The 17,295-nt window shown below is 43.8% G+C and overlaps 1 protein-coding gene across 4 annotated transcripts in view; it reads left to right on the plus strand.

Annotated features, from left to right (window-relative positions):
- The window catches only part of LOC140306977 (genetic suppressor element 1-like), a 37,020-nt gene extending 20,522 nt beyond the window's left edge, over positions 1-16,498 (plus strand). For 2 of the 4 annotated variants that reach the window (XM_072385645.1, XM_072385648.1), the window contains exons 2-16: positions 2,906-3,085; positions 4,155-4,354; positions 6,085-6,251; positions 6,351-6,551; positions 7,172-7,327; positions 8,259-8,524; positions 9,953-10,268; positions 10,351-10,940; positions 11,064-11,176; positions 11,264-11,543; positions 12,665-12,778; positions 12,869-13,237; positions 13,436-13,726; positions 14,649-14,752; positions 14,914-16,498. In XM_072385645.1, the coding sequence (XP_072241746.1) occupies positions 2,906-3,085; positions 4,155-4,354; positions 6,085-6,251; positions 6,351-6,551; positions 7,172-7,327; positions 8,259-8,524; positions 9,953-10,268; positions 10,351-10,940; positions 11,064-11,176; positions 11,264-11,543; positions 12,665-12,778; positions 12,869-13,237; positions 13,436-13,726; positions 14,649-14,752; positions 14,914-15,051 (3,485 nt within the window). In that variant the 3' untranslated portion in view covers positions 15,052-16,498. Of the gene's footprint in view, positions 1-1,133; positions 1,206-2,905; positions 3,086-4,154; positions 4,355-6,084; positions 6,252-6,350; positions 6,552-7,171; positions 7,328-8,258; positions 8,525-9,952; positions 10,269-10,350; positions 10,941-11,063; positions 11,177-11,263; positions 11,544-12,664; positions 12,779-12,868; positions 13,238-13,435; positions 13,727-14,648; positions 14,753-14,913 lie in introns of those variants that run through there. The other 2 variants (XM_072385647.1, XM_072385646.1) reach the window with 2 other exon arrangements.
- The last annotated feature ends 797 nt before the right edge of the window (positions 16,499-17,295 follow it).

Genomic DNA, 17,295 nt, shown 5'->3' on the forward strand with positions numbered 1-17,295 from the left:
ATAGATGCGCTCAAGCTCAAATAGGAACAGCCTGACACTGAAGTGCTGACTGTAGGAAGTAAACTATGCACTCTGGTCTGTAAACAGTCTTGGCTTCACTTTTGCTAACCAAAAAAAAAATTTAATTAAAGCAATCCTATTGTTATTCAGTCTGCTTTTGATATATATTGAGTCAATGATTCCATTTAATACTTTTATCTTGATTCTTTTACTATTATGTTTGTTTGTAACATGACTGGTGAAATTATGTCAGCGTGCTAACACTAGCCCTTAACTCGAAGCATAGTTAAGTTAATGCGTTTGAGTCCAAGATTTCCAAAAATGGCCGCCAAACAAAAAGATAAACTCGGGCCATATTCAGACTTTTCTGTCCCAGCTTTGATCTGAACAGCAAGGTTCCTTTCTTCTTCTTCTCCCTCCGACTCACTGTGTTCTGAAGCAGTGAGCTTTACCGCCTCACAGCCAGCGCTGCTAGCATGGCCTTTCAGTCATGTTTACTTATTCACTCATCACTTTTAAAAGAAGATTCCTAGAGAGAGTTAAATGTCTTAATTTGTGTTTAGGACTGTTGTGTATTTCATCCTCCACCCTCCCCTGCTGTTGAGGTCAGTGGTCAGAGGTGAAGGGTGAAAGGGCACTGTAAACCCCCCTATACACACACCCAGCCCTCCCTCCGCCAAACCCCCTAAGTCCCAAACCAGACAGACAGAGTGATGGATGGAGGGTTAACACTACCTTCTACCACACACAAACACTCACAGACAGAGCTCAAATCACACACTCTCCCTCCCCGTCATCACCCTCCACCTCCTCCTTCTACTCATCCCCCTCCTCCCCCCCGCCACCATGAGCACCGCCACTACTCTCCCTGGAGTCCGAGCCAAAAGGAGGAAGGATGAAGAAGACAAACTGCAGTTTGAGAGACAGAGAGGGGACAGCTGAGGAGAGAAAATGGAAAGATAAAAAGAGTGACGGAGAAAAAAGTAGGAGGAGGTTGGATGGAGAGGGTGATAGATGGAAAGGGAGAGCATGGGGGGTGGGGGGTGGTAGATAGAGCGGAGGAGGAGGAAGAGGAGGAGGGGGGAAATGGATAGAAAAGAGGTCACGTGACCACGTAGCAGCTGCAAGGCTGAGAGGGGGAGAGTGAAAGAGTCTCACACAGGAGCAGAAAGACGACGAGCAGGAGGAGAACAGTGAGCGGGAGGGTGAGTGTTTGCATGTTTGAATTATGTGCATATGCACACTTTAGAGTGTGTTTGCTTGTGCTTATTAATGACGTGGCTAAATATCAAAGGAAAAGCCTGTAAGAAAAGACTGTAAAAAGGAGGAAGAAAGAAAACAAGAGAAAGGGGGGAGATTATGCGTGTTGGCTTTTGTTAAATAAGCTCCAGAGCGCTGTGATAAACACGAAAGAGAAGGAGAGGAGAGACGGGGAGGAAAGAGTGAGAGTGAAGAGAGGAAGGAGGAAGAGAAGGAGTCGATAGAAACTGTCTTATCATCTCTCCCTTGACTGCTAGGCTCAGCAGAGACACACGCTTTCTCTCTCTCACACACACACACACACACACTCACACAGAGCCTGTCAGGAGCTTTTACTATCTTCGTCTCTTCCCGTTTCTCATTTGCAGCTTCAGATTCAGTTTGCTTTTTGACACGTTAATACATGACTGGAGACGCCGAAGTAAACATAAAAAAAGAAAAATATTTGAGAAAAGATTATAAAGAAGCAGATCCTCTGAGATAAGATCAGTGAACATGTAAGAAAACAGTCTCACTTTCAGGAGTTGTTTAAGTGTTAGCTGCATACATTGTACCAGGAATAGCTTTTTAAACAAACTTTACAATGTCTAGCTGTAATCTCCGGGTTCAAGTCCTCAAATAACCTCATTAATGTCAAATTAGTAACCAAGATTTAGCCACTTTCCCCGTTATACATCTAGTCTCACCCCATTTGTCACTCTGCAGCTTCCTCTGTGTGTGCCTGCTCTCATGTGTGGCAGGTCGTGGGTAAAACCTAACCTGACATATGTAAATATGAGATTTCTGACACTTCCAGCCAACAGGCCCTGACACCTTTCTGTCCTTTCTGCTCATCAACATTGTGAGTGTGAGAAGCACAACACTCAATAATCGCGTTCAATGTTCACACATGAATTTTACATGAGTGTATTTGCTGCTTTTCGTCTTCATCTCTGGGTTTTTTGTGCATGCTTTAAAGGTGTTTGTGTGACTGTGTGTTGTGGTGGTAATGAGGTCATTGCTGTAGCAGGCGGCGGCGGTGGGGGGGCTACCGGCTAATTCCAGCTGTAATTAACATTAGTGGGTCAGTGTGAGGGTACAGGGTGAATACAAAGGTTACTCTGAGCATGTTTGCTCTCACTGCGTCCACTGTCCAGGGGATCGATGGTGATTTTAGTTGTGTGTGCCTCTATGGCAGTTTATTTGTGTGTACACATGCTTGCATCTGTGAGGGTGTAAAAATGCAGTGGTAGCTGATAAGGCTTGCGTGTAGACGCTCCTGGGGTCTTAAGATGTGTCGGCTGGCTCCCTTGAGGAGATGGACATGTGAGCGCTCATGTGTGTGATTTGCTATTAGGGTCAGCACTCTATTTGACACAGCTCTACTCCCTCCACCCTGTCTGTGGTGAAGCTGACCCACTCAAAATCATGCCTAGGCATAAAGACACACTTGCCAGTTGAGTTTCAGTCATTCAGTATGATTTAGATACCAGCTGTGTTCAGAAACTGATGCATTTTGTTTCAAGCTGATACAAAATTCCTGTCCAGGTTTCCTTTTTAAAGTCCTCAGTTGACACATGAATCACACACTTCCACCAGCTATGTTGCCATTGTTTTAATGCAGCAACATCAGATATTAAAACATCTTTCTTCTCACTTTCCTCAGGTATGAACCATGAATCCAATAAATCAACGTCATTAGGAATGATCTCCACGGCAACTCGCACCACGGCTACAGTCAGTCCCCTCAGCCCACTAACCAATGGGAACGCAGTTGCCCAGTCTGCAAATTCCGGATTCGCTGCTGCCCTGCGTAAACTGGCCAAACAGGCCGAGGATCCCAGAGGTGAGCGGTGATCTGACCACCCTAAAAAACAGGTGTTTGGCTGTTATCACAGCCCAGAGCTCACACACACATACACCACTCTTCTTTGTTGGTGACACCCCAAAACAGCCACATTTAAGGCTGATGTCAAGTCTGACATATCAGATGTAACAGCTTGTGGATTTTTGTTACCTTTGGTTTCTGGTCTTAATGCTAAGCTAACCAGCTTAGCGCACTGACATGAGAATGGTATAAATCCTCTTATGTTCCTCTCTGCCATAAAGCAAGTAAGCGTATTTTCCCAAAGCTATCCCTTTAAGGTGTGAACGAGGTATTAACGACTGAAAATAGATGATTTCCCAAACCAAAGTTGTTCTTTGTGCGGTAACGTGAGCCATCATAACGCCCGGTCGCTCTTTGGTTGCGTGTGTCCTCGCTCAGCTCTCTGGTGTCCAAATGAAAGTGGTGGATAAGAGCTGACCTACTGCGACCTCTCACTCTGTCTCTTCCTTCATTCGTTTCCGTTCATCTCCTAATTATGAAAATCTAATTACAACCAATTCTAAAAAGCTCTCTGTCTGTCCCCCACCTCCATCACCATCTTGTCCTCTCTGTCCATCTGTACTTGCAGCTCTACATGAACACATATATTCTCACCTTCTCTCCATCTCAGTGTTTCCTCTCTGTAGCTATCTCTGAATGTGTCTGTGTTTTTATGTGTAGTGTCATAGTTAAATGAGTAATGCCAGCTTCATCACATTTAACACCTCTCCTTCTGTGTCACACTCCAGCCTTTTTTATACATTAATTTCTATTACATCGTTTTTGTGCTCTCAGTATCTGATTTTTGTCCTTTTCGGTACACTCATGTGGTAATTCTTTGTCACAGCTTTTTACGTTTCTCCATCCTGTATATTTTCCTACTTTCCTTAATTTCAGTCACATTTTGCCAGAATGCTTTTAATCAAAACAAGTGAATCACTGCTCAGTTCGTCAAACACAAAAAAACTCATTTTGGTTTACAATCCCAAAATCTATCTAATCTGATCACCTTATTCCTCACCTCTCTTTCTGTCATGCATCCCTTCAGGTTCTGCCCTCAGCGGTGAGTCGTCTCCAGTCTCCTCTCCGGCCACAAGCCACAGCTCACCAGTCACCACCCCTAAGCGGGGCTCCTTAGGGTCCCTCTTGGGCCAGAACAGAGGCCAAGGTGTCCCGAGCACCCCTCCCGTGGTCACCATTGCCCCCACCAAGACCAGCAACGGCCTGTGGAGGGCTGAAGGACGACAGGTAAGAGTTGCTGTTTGTCAAACACCTGCTGGTGTTCCAGACAAGTCTGAGATGAGACATCTGCTGTCATCTCTCTGTGTATTTGTACTTTTTGTTCCCTTGTCTTGCTGCTCTCTCTGTCTTCCTCTTTCTCACAGCACAGATGAGTGGTCTGTCTCCTTTCATCTTTGAGCTTCTGCTCCCTCTGTTAAAATAATAGTCCCACTGCTTGTCAACATCTGAGTGTCAGAACCAGTCATCCTACCATTCCTCTCTTCATTTACCCCTTCCTACCTCCCTCCATCTTGTCTCAAAGCATTTAATTTTAATGCTTTTCTCCCTCTTCCTCTCGCTGATCAGTCCGTGTCTTTTTCAGGAACACACGAGGGTTTGTAAAGAAACACTGGAGGCTGAAGAGACTGGCACCTATTGTGCTCAGCTTCCTGCAGTGTTTATGTGTATGTATGCGTGCTCATGTGTGTGTGTGCGTGTGTGCGTGTGTGTACTTGACCCTTCACCACAAAAGACTTAGGATATGAAGAGGGATCTGTGTGTGTTTGCTTGTGGGTGTGTGTCTGATTTTAAGCTGGGGCAAGGAACCAGGCCCCTCACACAATGCCGAGGTTAGCCCCCACAGTAGCCACTTCCCCCTGGATCAGAGCTGCCATTCTCCCCCTTTACAAAGAGCACTCTGTGGCTCTGCCTGCCTGGGGCTCCCATTCAGACATTCAGAGAGAGAGAAGGAGGGAGGGAGGCAGGAAAACAGAGAATAGGATGTTAAGAAAGGAGAGGAAGGGAGGAAGAATGTGCAGGAGAGCACCAGAGACGGGGCTTTAAAGCTCAGCACACATTTGGTGTTGTGCAGTGTACGCTCAAACAATTTTAGCAAAAGAAACAGACGGCGCGTGTGTTTATCACTGCTGTTATGAAGGCAGTTGGCTGTCTGCGGGATCAGAGGTCAAGGAATGTGATGGCTGCTGTCCAGACTCTCCTCTCATCTTGAACCAGTAGAGATTGCTAAAAGATGCTGAGTGAGAGAGAGGGAGGTTGGTTCCTCACTTGTTTGAATCTGCTTTCCATGAATGACATATCCAAAACTATTCAAGCATATTCAAAGCAGAGGTATTTCACTGCAAATCTTGTGAAGGTAGCAAACCATGTCTTCCTGGAAGAAGTAATTTGTTTATGGTTTGATCGTGGTCAGTCCAACCTGTATTTCAGGCTGTCGCTGTAGCAACGAAATATGACGCTTTAGTGGAAATGTCTTGTACAGATTAGCTTTCTTAAAATCTGGTTCTTTCACCTTTATAACCCCAAAAGTCAGCATCCATGAAGATGTTTTACATTGTATTACATAGTGCTGAAGACTTAACAACTAACAGTAGCTGCAGATGGCCGTGGTTTTTGGAATTTGTCTGTTTGTTATTAAGTTTTGAAAGCGTTCTGCTTTGTCAGGGTTGTAATTTTACTTTGAGCAGTCACAGATCAAGTGCATCATACTGATATCGACATTCTCCAAGTTCAGTGAGCTGGAGTGAAGAGGGAGAGAGCAGTTGGCCTGATATTTGTATCATCTTTCCACTTTGATCTTGACCCGTTGTGACATATCAGACTTTTCCACTTGACTGAACCTCTGGGTGCAGCTCAGAGGTTTTCACTCTGTCTCATTTCTCACCCCTCTTTTCTGCTCATTTTGCGTGTGACACAAACATCATCTGTCTGTCTTTTTCTTTTTTTTTTTTTTTTGTCAGGTTGAGCCGAGTGTTCAGGGACTCGGTAGGGAGCGAGCAGGAGCTGAGAACTGCCAGCCTCAGCAGGATAAGAGGACGCCACCCATCATCTCACCTCACCCATTGGCTCACTCCTTTGGCCACACCCCCAGCAGTATCATGCAAGACCCCCGCATACAGAGCATAAGGTAATTATGGCGCCTTCATACAACTTGCCTGTGTGTATGTGTGTCTTTAAACAGAACAGATTTTAAACTTAAGTTGTTATATGTGTGGTTGCTCTGCAGTTTGCCCGGGCAGATGCACCCAGTGGTTCCCTCGGGTGCTGTTCCAGAGGAATACCTGAGAGCTCTCCGGCCCTTCACCACTTCAGACGATCTCAGACTGACCTCTCTGTCTCTAGGTCTTGACCCAGCTGCTGCTGCCCATGCTGCCGCCGCTGCTTACTATCATCCTGCCTACCTCCATCACCCTCTGTCCTTACCAAGGTAACAACATTAAAATCTGCTGTCAAGTGGGGCCTTGACATCCTCTCAACTATCATTTATCTATCCAACCATCGTGTCCTTGGCAAAAATACTGCCGCTACATTCTACCACTTGTTCTGCAGATTTTTAACATCTGAACGGATAGACACCAAAGCAGGAATGTTCACACAATTATTATGCAAGTGTTTTACAAGAGTAAATAACATTGAAACAAGTTACTGTAATTATAGGGTATTAAAAAAGATAAGGCACTGAGTATCACAGAGAGGCTGTCTTTCATACATAAAGAGATGTTGACTGTGTTGGCAAACTCTTCGTGACAAATTAGAGGATTTTATCAACTATCAACTACTAAAACAGACCAGATTCTGTAATTGAAACACTTCACAGGCTCATGATTGACACTGCAAATTATTATCAGTGGACACAGCTTGTTCCTGCATCATTAAATTCAAGGTAAAACTCATGCCATGAAAAAAAAATCACGCATAGACAGCATCCAGAAATTCTGCCACAGTCTGAATTAAATGAGCTGGTACCCAGGGAAAGCCAATCTCTACAATGGTATGGAGGTGTTATAGAGTGTATGGGTAACTTGATTTTCTGTTCTCTGTCAACAGGATGGAGGAGTCTCTGTGTCTTTCTGCTCTTCGGTCGCAGTTCTATTCTGTGCCTGCAGGAGGCGCCTTCCCTCCTATTCACCCATCAGCCCTCCACCTGCAGCTGCCTGGAGGTCGCTACCCTGGAGAGATGAACCACACAGCTTTGTCTGAGAGGTAACACTCTTTCTTTCTTTCTTTCTTTCTTTCTTTCTTTCTTTCTTTCTTTCTTTCTTTCTTTCTTTCTTTCTTTCTTTCTTTCTTTCTTTCTTTCTTTCTTTCTTTCTTTCTTTCTTTCTTTCTTTCTTTCTTTCTTTCTTTCTTTCTTTCTTTCTTTCTTTCTTTCTTTCTTTCTTTCTTTCTTTCTTTCTTTCTTTCTTTCTTTCTGTCTTTCTTTCTGTCTTTCTTTCCTTCCCTCTGTTTTCTGGACTTTTTAATCTCCCTCTGCAGGGTAAGCACAGGTTGCTGAGTGTGTGTGATATTTTTAGCACGCACCCCACAGTGCCTCCTATACACTCATCACACACATATTTCCCCTCACGCATACCTATGCATACCGATGCCTTATCAGTGCATGCCTAAAATCTCATAAAGATACACATATACAAGTTTTGTTTTTTTAACTCCCTCTGTGTCATTTTGTCTTTGCTTTAGCTCCTTTCTCGCTTTGACCGTGCATTGTTTTCCTGTGGCATAATTCTCAGGGGGAATGTTTGTTTTTGAAATGGATGGTATTTATTATCTGGTTCAGTAATGGCTCCTGCATATCTTGTAGGTTTGTTTTTGTGTTATTGATTGCAGGTGAATGTGTTCTGTTGTGTGTGTGTCCGTGCGTGCGCTTGTCATATTCCTGTGGATACCTATTAAGTGTTCATCTGCTCTTGCTCGGTCATGCTGCGTATGGATTATTTTCCTCGTGGTAAATGGAGAGTGTGTCGGTGTGTGTTTCTGTGAGAGTGCGTGCGTGCGTTTTATCAGAAATGTTTGTGTCAGGTTCACCAGTGTGTGGTTAATATCTGCCTCATGTTGGGTGTTGCATCTCTCACCTTCTCCCCTTGTGTGTGGCTTGGTGTGTGTGTGTGTGCGTACTTGTCAACCTCCCCCACAGGCTACAGATGGAGAATGAGCTCCGCCAGCGTGAGAGGGAGCAGGAGCGTGAACGAGAGAAAGAAAGGGGGCGCGAGGCTGGGCTGGAGCGAGAGCGGGAGGAGGAGCGCGAGAGGGAGCTGGACAGACAGAAGGAGAGGCAGAGGGACAGACAGCAGCAGATGGTCAGAGCGGCAGAGAGCCACTACCTGGCTGAGCTGCAGGCTCGGAGGGCGCCACCAGAGGACAGAGCCAGACCAGGAGAGAGGCTGACCCCAAACAGGCTGGGTAGTTACACACCAACACACACACACACGTGCACATACATGTCATGTGTACATGTAGATAATACACAACCAGCAACCCAATGTTAAATTAACTGCCTCCTCACTCCCTTTATATTCTAGTTGAGGATATACTTTCTGTTTTTTTTCCTGCAACTTGCAGGAAAAAGACAGCCCTGAGATTTTCTTCCAGAAAACTTTCCAGTGCATCCAAAGCTTGGCATGTTAGCGGCATGCTGTCACATGAGGTTGCAAAGCACAGCATAGGTGGCTAGCATAAGCCCACGTTTCAGTTTAGTGGCGAATGTGTGGCTCATGGGTTAACTGAAGTACTTCAGTGTGGCATTCTGGAAACCCTCCCCCTCGACTCTCAGCAAATGAGTCATGATAGCTAAATGTTACTGTTTGACATCAACTCGGACTTTACCAAATACAAAGAGGGTTTGTCCAAAGGCATCTATTAGTTTTTGACTTTGACAAAAGGAGTATAACTACCTCAAAACTAATATATTATTTCTTCACTGACATACAATCTGATTTTGATAACTCATATTTCATGTTTGCACTGAATGAGGAGTTTCTTATAATCTCATTGTACATGTGTATAGTGCCAATAAAGGCATTCAATTAAATTTAATCTCTTCCCTTAAACTGCTTGGACCCTCTGTGATGATGTTTATTGGGATGTAGGTCATCACACCTCTTTGGAGAACTATGGAGTATTTAGGAACTATGGAGAAGTTTTTAAGAATTGAAAAGACCTAATGTTTCTCTGACCACCTGCTGACCTGACTGCAGTGTCATTTGCAAGGAACATTTATGACCCTAGAGGATCTGCAGTGACCTTTGTGACCCTTCCTGACCTTTCCTTTTGTCCACCCACCATTCAGAGTATATTCACAAGCCATATCAAAGTTTATTAGGCAGATTGATATGCAAATGTGCACTCTCACTCTCCCCAGGGGAGGAAACCTTTTCTGAAACTGGATGGATTTAATTATCTTCATGAAATTTTGTATGCCAAAATAATACTTTTAAATATAGGTAAAGAGATCTATCAAGATGCCTTGTATAGCGTTGTGGGTTGTTATAAACTTAGCAATGAAATCTAAAGGATATTACTGTGGATTACAGTTCTGATGCAACTTAATTTCACCAAGTAAAATCAGATAAGATAAACCTTCATTAGTCCCACAGCAGGGAAATTTACATAGTTATAGCAGCAAAATACAATATAGCAGGCAAATAGGAGTAGTGAGTACTGAGTGATACTGAGTGGTGTTGATGCAGTGTTCAGTTTACATGGTATGAGTGGGATATATAATGTTTTTGTGTTCATCAACAAATGTACATAGTTTACAGAATGTTGTCAATATGGCATGCAACACATGGACATAGACATTAAACAACTTTTTAAATGTTCCTGTTTCAGCAGATAAAACAAAGGACTCAGACCACCAGAGTTTCTCTGCACCTAAACCCCTACCCCTGAAGCCTGGACTTCCCTCCTCCAGGGCCCCTGTTCCACACCCAGTACCCAGCCTGTTGCCTTCTCACCTGGGGAAGCATCGGGCTGCTGCCTCTGGGGGGATCCACGGAGCTCTGGCGGCCGCCATGATGACTCAGAGAGCCAGTGAGGAGGCGTGGTTAACACAGAAACGGGCGCAAAGACAGGAAAGGGAGGGCTCCCTGGAGTTGGGCCTCAGGTCACCTGGGAAAGGGGTGGAGCTGAGGAGGGACAACCACAGGTGAGAATGTCAAATAAATTAGCTTTGAAAATGTTTCTACTCCTTCTGCAATTTAATGTAAGGTCATTTTTTTCCTAAACAGAACAAATTCAACCTATCACAATCCAGGCAGCAAAGATATTCCCCCCTGCCTTGGTGCTCCACCTCCCCTTATATCCCCTAAAGGTCCCCATCACCCACCTGCCCCTACCACTACGCTCTGGAACCCAGCTTCCTTTGTTGACACACCTGGAGACTCCCGCAGAAAACTCAATCCTCCTACACCACCTAGTCGACCGCCTCCAGGACTGACCAGAGCCGACAGACCCCTAATCAGTTGGGATGACAGGATGGAAGATGGAGGCAAGAGGCCTGCAAAAAGCCCAGAGAGATACCCCTCACTGAGAGCATCAGGTCTGCAGGAGTCGTGGAACAAGTCTGAGCAGGACCGAGCTATCCAGAGCCTCTACCCCCGGCATCACATCGGTAGCCTCCGCAGACCCTGTGTGCCTCTATCTGCCCAGAATGAGCAGGGCGGTCGGTGCCAGGCGGCTTCTCCGTCTCTGATGAGGGAACGACAGAAGCAGGCTCCTGACAGCATGCTGGTTTATGATGAAGTGCTTCAGCAGCACCGCTGGCTGCTCAGTAAACTTGACCTGGAGGAGAAGAGAAGGAAGGAGGCCAGAGAAGGAGGTGAGAAGAGCAGACACGGGGCTTATATAAGCAGACAGAACAAGATTATGTGGAGAAAAACACACTCATAGTCCTGCAATTTTTGAATAAGGAATGACGATTTCTGTCCTCGGCTTTTACCAGGTTATTACTATGATCTTGATGAGTCATACGATGAGAGTGATGAGGAGGAGGTTAAAGCTCATCTGAGGAGAGTGACAGAGCAGCCCCCTCTCAAACTGGACACATCGTCTGAGGTAAGTCAACACAGACAGACTCCCACCCCAGATTGAAGTTTGAAATGTTCTCCTGGATGTGCTCATGCCCACTTTCTCTCTCCAAAGAAAGTGGATTTTCTGCAATTGTGTGGTCTCACTACACTGGCCCAACGCGATGAGCTTCTGGCTCAGAAAAGGAGGAAGAGGAGAAGGATGATGAGAGACCGCAGTGTCTCTCCGCCGGCAGTGCGGGGCAAGAGAAAGGTTTCTTCACCTTCAACTCCCACAGCTCCCCTAACCACACCGTACTCTGCCGAGCAGATGGACAGCACCCCCGAGCTGGAGGAGAAAAAAGACTTCCTCCTTATGTTCAGCCTCACCCATGTCAGCCCACAGCAGAGGAGAGGTAATGACCTGTGTTGTTACACACATCCTACGTGCTACCCTGCAGTTGTTCTGGCGATCCCCCTTGGAAAAACACAGCATTTACTTTCTCTTGGTGTTGGGTTTGCTCTGAAGTAGAAGGAGGAGTTAGAAGAAAACAAAGTTAAGAGAGATCTGAAGAGGAGGTTGTTGCAGGATTTTCTGCTTTGTCTAGCAGAGTGGATATTGATCCACATCCGTGTAGAATATGGTGAATTCTTGGAACCAATGACTAACAATTGTGAACAACTTTTTAAAATATGTAGCTATACATTTAGAAAATAATTACAGTGAATGTGAGTGAATTTAAAGCATACACATATCCAATAGTGTGCAGAAATTGCAGTGAATCAATGCAAAGTGCAGGGACGTAGACTGTCACATCCTGTTGGGTCCACAACACCTATTGCAGAACTTACGATGGATAAGTCATTATGGCTCAAACTGGGCTTGTTGCCATGCTGCAGAGTGAATTCAGGATCAGGATTTTGTGCACTTGAGTTTTGATAATTATTGAATTTAACACTCTGTCATTTGATTTTTATAAATTTTCTGAAAAGGTTTTGGGAATAATCTGAAATAAACCTAAGACTCAGTATTTTTCATGACCGACTTTTCAGAGATTCAGCTGTAACTGTGTTGTTTTAACACCAGTTTATTTGAAAAACAACATGATTTTTAAAAATAATTATTTTAAAACAACAATGTAAACCTGTTTGGTTTTTATTTTTAGTATTACTAGCATGGAAGGACTCTGCTGGTTTATAATCAGCTGCTTATTTACCACTTTTCAATTCTGTCTCAATCGTGTGTTTCTAGAAGCCTTCTCTGATGAGCTAGCAGTGTAAAACAATCTTGTATTGGATGGCATTTGGAGATTAATTCTGAGTTTTGTGATTGTCTTTGTGGACTGATCTGTTCTGTTTTGGTTTAAAACCGTAAATGAGAGGACTTGGTTAGATTATTGTCCTGACCATGCTGTAGTTTTCTGCTCTGACTCAGATAATCCTTTTAGAGACATTTTTCATCAGTTCCTGGTGTAAAGTCCCCATTTCTTTTTCAATATAAATGACGGGTGTTCTAATTCTGTCTTCTTTTCTGTAGATAAGGAGAGGACAGAGGAGCTGCTAAGGGCCATTCAAAGGAAGACAGTGACATTAGACACGCTCAGATATAATCCTTTACCACTGTGCAGAAGTCCTACTGCTCCCTCAGCCGGTGAGCCACACACAGACACCGACACATGACAACATCCATGTGTTTAAGGTTGCAGGACTCTCCCTTTATTAAGGTGTGCTCATTTTTTAGGTGACTCCTCCTCAGCTCCTCAGTCAAATGGACACCTCTACCCAGAGTCTCCCAGCCCATCCCCTCCCTACTTACACAAAGCCAAACACCAACATAATGATACCGTCAAACCCTCCATAGACTCCCAGGTTGCCCGCATCCCTCCTCCATTGACCTCCCATCATGAAAAGCCTGGATCCATTGAGACACAGTCAACAAGGAAGCTCCAAACCCTCCAGAATGGTGTTGTAGCTCCTCTTCAGAAAAAGGAGCCCAGTCCTGTGCAGAATGGACGAAATCGACCTTGGGAGAGGTTCACACCTGAGGCCTTTGCTCAGCACTTCCACCAGGCTGTGCTGCAGTCCACACACAACACGCTTCAGAATAAAGGTTAGCCACTCACGCCCACACATGAAACCTTAGGCTTGAATGTGAATCTTAAGATGACAGTGTTGTGCCATCTAGTGGTGCCAATGTGCACCACAATACAAGTCTGCTAGTGCGCACAGTGTTCCAGTTTCTTTTGATGTGTTGTAAATACGGTGAAGGTACTGACTATGTCTTTTCATCTCACTATTTTTTTCTAAGGAGTCTCAAGTGTCCCTGAAACGGGCGGAAAGTCTGATCGTTCGCTGCCTCACAGCGTATCTCAACTAAAAATGTCAAATCTCAACCAAGCCCCTCAGCATGCACACATCAATGGTCACCGCTTTCACTCCCCTGCAGCCAGTTGGAATACCCCAGCTCCACAGGACCACCTCTCTGATGAGGATGAGGAAGAGTCGGATCAGGAGGACGATGAGGAAGAAGTGGAAGAAGCTCCAAGGAAGTGGCAGGGGATTGAAGCCATTTTTGAGGCCTACCAGGAGTATGTGGATGGTAAGTTAGCATCAAGTCAGTTTATAGCTTTAGTTAGTTTCAAAGGGCTTAGAAAGTTTAACTCAAATTTTGAGGACTTGATTTTTCTAAGCTGAATTATGACACGCAGAAAGTCCATCCTCCAGCCACGACCAGTGCCCCACCTCTCATTCATAGGAAAGTGATTCAGAATTCCTCAAAAGACTAAATGATTTCCTCCTTTGTTTATGCTCCAGTACTGACATGGAGTTCAAAAAGGTTTATTCTGTTTTTAACCATGCAGGAATGAATTACGCTGCATTTCAGCATTCACTTTAGTTTGTGTGAATATGTGATAGCCCATTATGGCGTTCAGAGGTAAAAATACAAAAAAGAGCTGCAATATTTTAAGGGGAAAACAATTAATATTGTTTCAGATTATGGGGTCAGAAACTGACCTCCTCACAATACAATTGCTAAGCAAGACATTTGTTAGATTTCCTGATGTACCCCAAATCCCACTTAAAAAAAATGTCTATAGGTAAGCAGTTGCATCTGTTCACGCCTTAGTATTTCCTAAAAGCCTAATTTCAGATCCAATTCTATGTGTCACTTTCATCTGAAGTCCATGAGCTCATAATAATGTAGTGATTCTGGGCTAAAATTACAACTGTCTCTTAGTTATTTCAAAAGGAGGAATTTAAAAAAAATGTGACTAGGTCATTCCCTGAAGCTGCTGGTATGACACACAGCAAGCTGTAGCTTCTGTGGTGTGAAGAGGTTGATACGTCCAGACTGTAGCTCAGGAGGAGGTGAAAATATTCAGTCCCGCAAAGTGAAGCAGTGGGCTTCCTTGACCACACCCACTTAACCAGTATTCTCAGCTCTTTTTACACCTTCATAGGTGTGTGAAATAGAATTTAAAATGCACATGATAACTGAAGCTGTGTTTCTCCTTTCACAGAATGGAGCATAGAGCGGCAGGTTCTTCACAGCCAGTGTAAAAGACTTGAAGCTCAGAACTACAGTCTGACTAGAACTGCAGAGCAGCTTTCTGTCAATATGGGGGTGAGGACTGATGCCACATGCTTGCATCTTTGTACAATTGTGGGTTCTCAGATTCAAGAAACAGTGTTGGTTTTTCCCCTGTGCACACTTGTGTGTAAGTGATGCAGCTCAGTGCATAGAGTCGAGGGTCTTTAACGATGTATCTATCCTCCATTTAACAGGAGCTGGTGAGTCAGAGGCAGAAAGTGAGGGAGGAGCGGGAAAGACTGCAGGCCCAGCTGGAGCACTTCAGGAGGTGTTTGACACTACCTAACATTCACTGGGGCAGGGGCCAAGTCAACGGACACATGCAGAGGTGACCTCCAGCTCAGACTCTGAGGGTTAAGCCCCCCCACAGAGAGGGAACGGCAACAAGAACGAGTCAGGCTGGAGCCAGGTCACTCGCCACACTTGAAGCACTTGAAGGAGCCAGCCGTTTTCTTGTTACATTTCTGGCCAGTCAGTTTTGTTACAGTTTTATTACGGGCTATGTTGGCCACAGTGATCATTACCCATGGTGTCCAGCGAGTCTTAGAGTTCAGCTGTCTGTCTCTGCCCATATATTGTGACAACACTCCTAGTTCTAACTGCACTCACAACTCCCACTACCTGAGTTGGCTTTAAGGACTGTCCAGCATTTAACTCATAGCATAGCAATTTATCCAAAAACTGCATCAGTCCACCTAAATGAGTCGTATCACTAAGCACACATCTGCAGCCTCCCTGGACGGCAGTGAGAAAAGTCCAGCTGTGCAGTGAGGTTTGAGTCAAGGAATCAAAGCACACCTCAGGCCTTAAACTTGACAGGATGCACTTGAAATGGAATTTGAGGAAATACTTGATTCATGTCCTCTCTGTGATAAAACGCTGTGTCCGCTGAGTTCTGCGTCGGACACATGGAGCAGCGTGTCTACAGAGTGCAGGAAGCATCTAAAGTATATTTAATGGTAAATGGTTCTTTTTAGGTTATATTTTTTCAGTGGTAATGTCACTTGTGATAGATTAAGAGTTTTGTATGTTTTACTGCTTTAACCATGATGTGTGGGAAGCCATATGCCTTTTTCTTTTGGAATTGCTGCTGGTCAGAATGAAAATGTTTAGAAAATACAGGACATTAGGACAGTTGTATTGTGAAAAATGTGATGTGAAAAATGTTTGGGAGCTGAAAGAGAAGCACTTGGAATGGAAATCCACAAATATCAGCTATGTCATTGTTCAGATGTTTTATCCAAGAGTCTGTGTCCTTCAAATGCCCTTAAAAGTCATTTTTGATTCTGCATCACTTGTGTGACACTAAAGTACTTTTAAGCATATCTAAGTGACTATTAAGCCAAATTATTTTTCGATTCCATTTCAGGAATACGGGAACCAAGAAAAAGATTCTTGGGAAATTTGAATGAATTCTCTGTTTATGTATGAAATAAACAGAATGACTCCTCTCCCCCTTTGGATGACAATAAACGATGTCCCTTGTTGTTTTTCATAAGACTTAGTTTTGTTTAAGCCAGATAAAATGTCACAGTCGTACTTTCTTTCCATCTGACTAATAAAATCTTTAAGCACAAACTACAGTAACATTTTCACCCGACCTTCACTTGACCTTCACCTGACCATCACCTCTACAGACTTGCTGTGAAATCTTGAATATTTGCTTCAATCAGTTGTTATGTAATGTATTATTTAGGCTGTATATTTGCAATGAACTATTTATTAACATATATTGCTGTACATTACGATGGAAATTTACATTAAAATATTTGTAAAGTGGTTTGCCTAATTTCTTTCTTTGTGTATCTCTTTTATTTCCCCCCATCTGGTAGATGTTTAACATATTTCTGTGTCTGCATCCAGACTGATGTCCTGAAGCTGTTAAATACACACAGCAGCAGATGGAAGAAGCATTAAAACATGTTTCTGACTCGACCAAAAAAACAAAACAATGACTAAATCCAGGCAACAACAAATCTCCAAAGTTTGTGATGAAATTCAACAGTTCATAACTATGTGGCTGAATTTGATAGCTGTTATTATTGGAATATGGGATCAGCTGTGGATCTTCTGATGTAGTTGTATTTAAAAGAACACAGTGACAGTATTTTGATAACAGACTTTAACTTATTACTTTTTTAATTTGCTCATTTTTTTTCAGCCACTGTGAGAAAGTTCCTGTGTTGTTGCAGGCTACTACATACCGCTGCTGCAGAGGGCAACAGTCTGTCTGTGATCGATGTAATTCAATCATTGTTCGTACCATTCTACAGATCCACAAATGTGTTGTGGAAATCAGACTTTGATAACTTCCTGTTGTTTACATAAAATGACTAATTCCAGTCGCAAGTTTGTAACATGGTATCATTTTATTCAGTATATAAACTACTATGTATGTCTTGTTTGGAAAGTTTCTCGCCATCTACTTTTTTTAGTTTTAGGTCATAAATATGTAGAAACATTGAAAATTCTCAAAGATTTACAAATTTTCAAGCACCACTGTAGATGAAACTTCATGGCTGGAGGTTGGCAGTACAACCTGGGGTGAAACCTGTCAGGGTGATAATGTTTCAGCC

Source organism: Leuresthes tenuis, unplaced genomic scaffold, assembly GCF_036924035.1.
Source record: "Leuresthes tenuis unplaced genomic scaffold, fLeuTen1.0.hap1 SCAF_5, whole genome shotgun sequence".
Classification (NCBI taxonomy): Eukaryota; Metazoa; Chordata; class Actinopteri; order Atheriniformes; family Atherinopsidae; genus Leuresthes; species Leuresthes tenuis.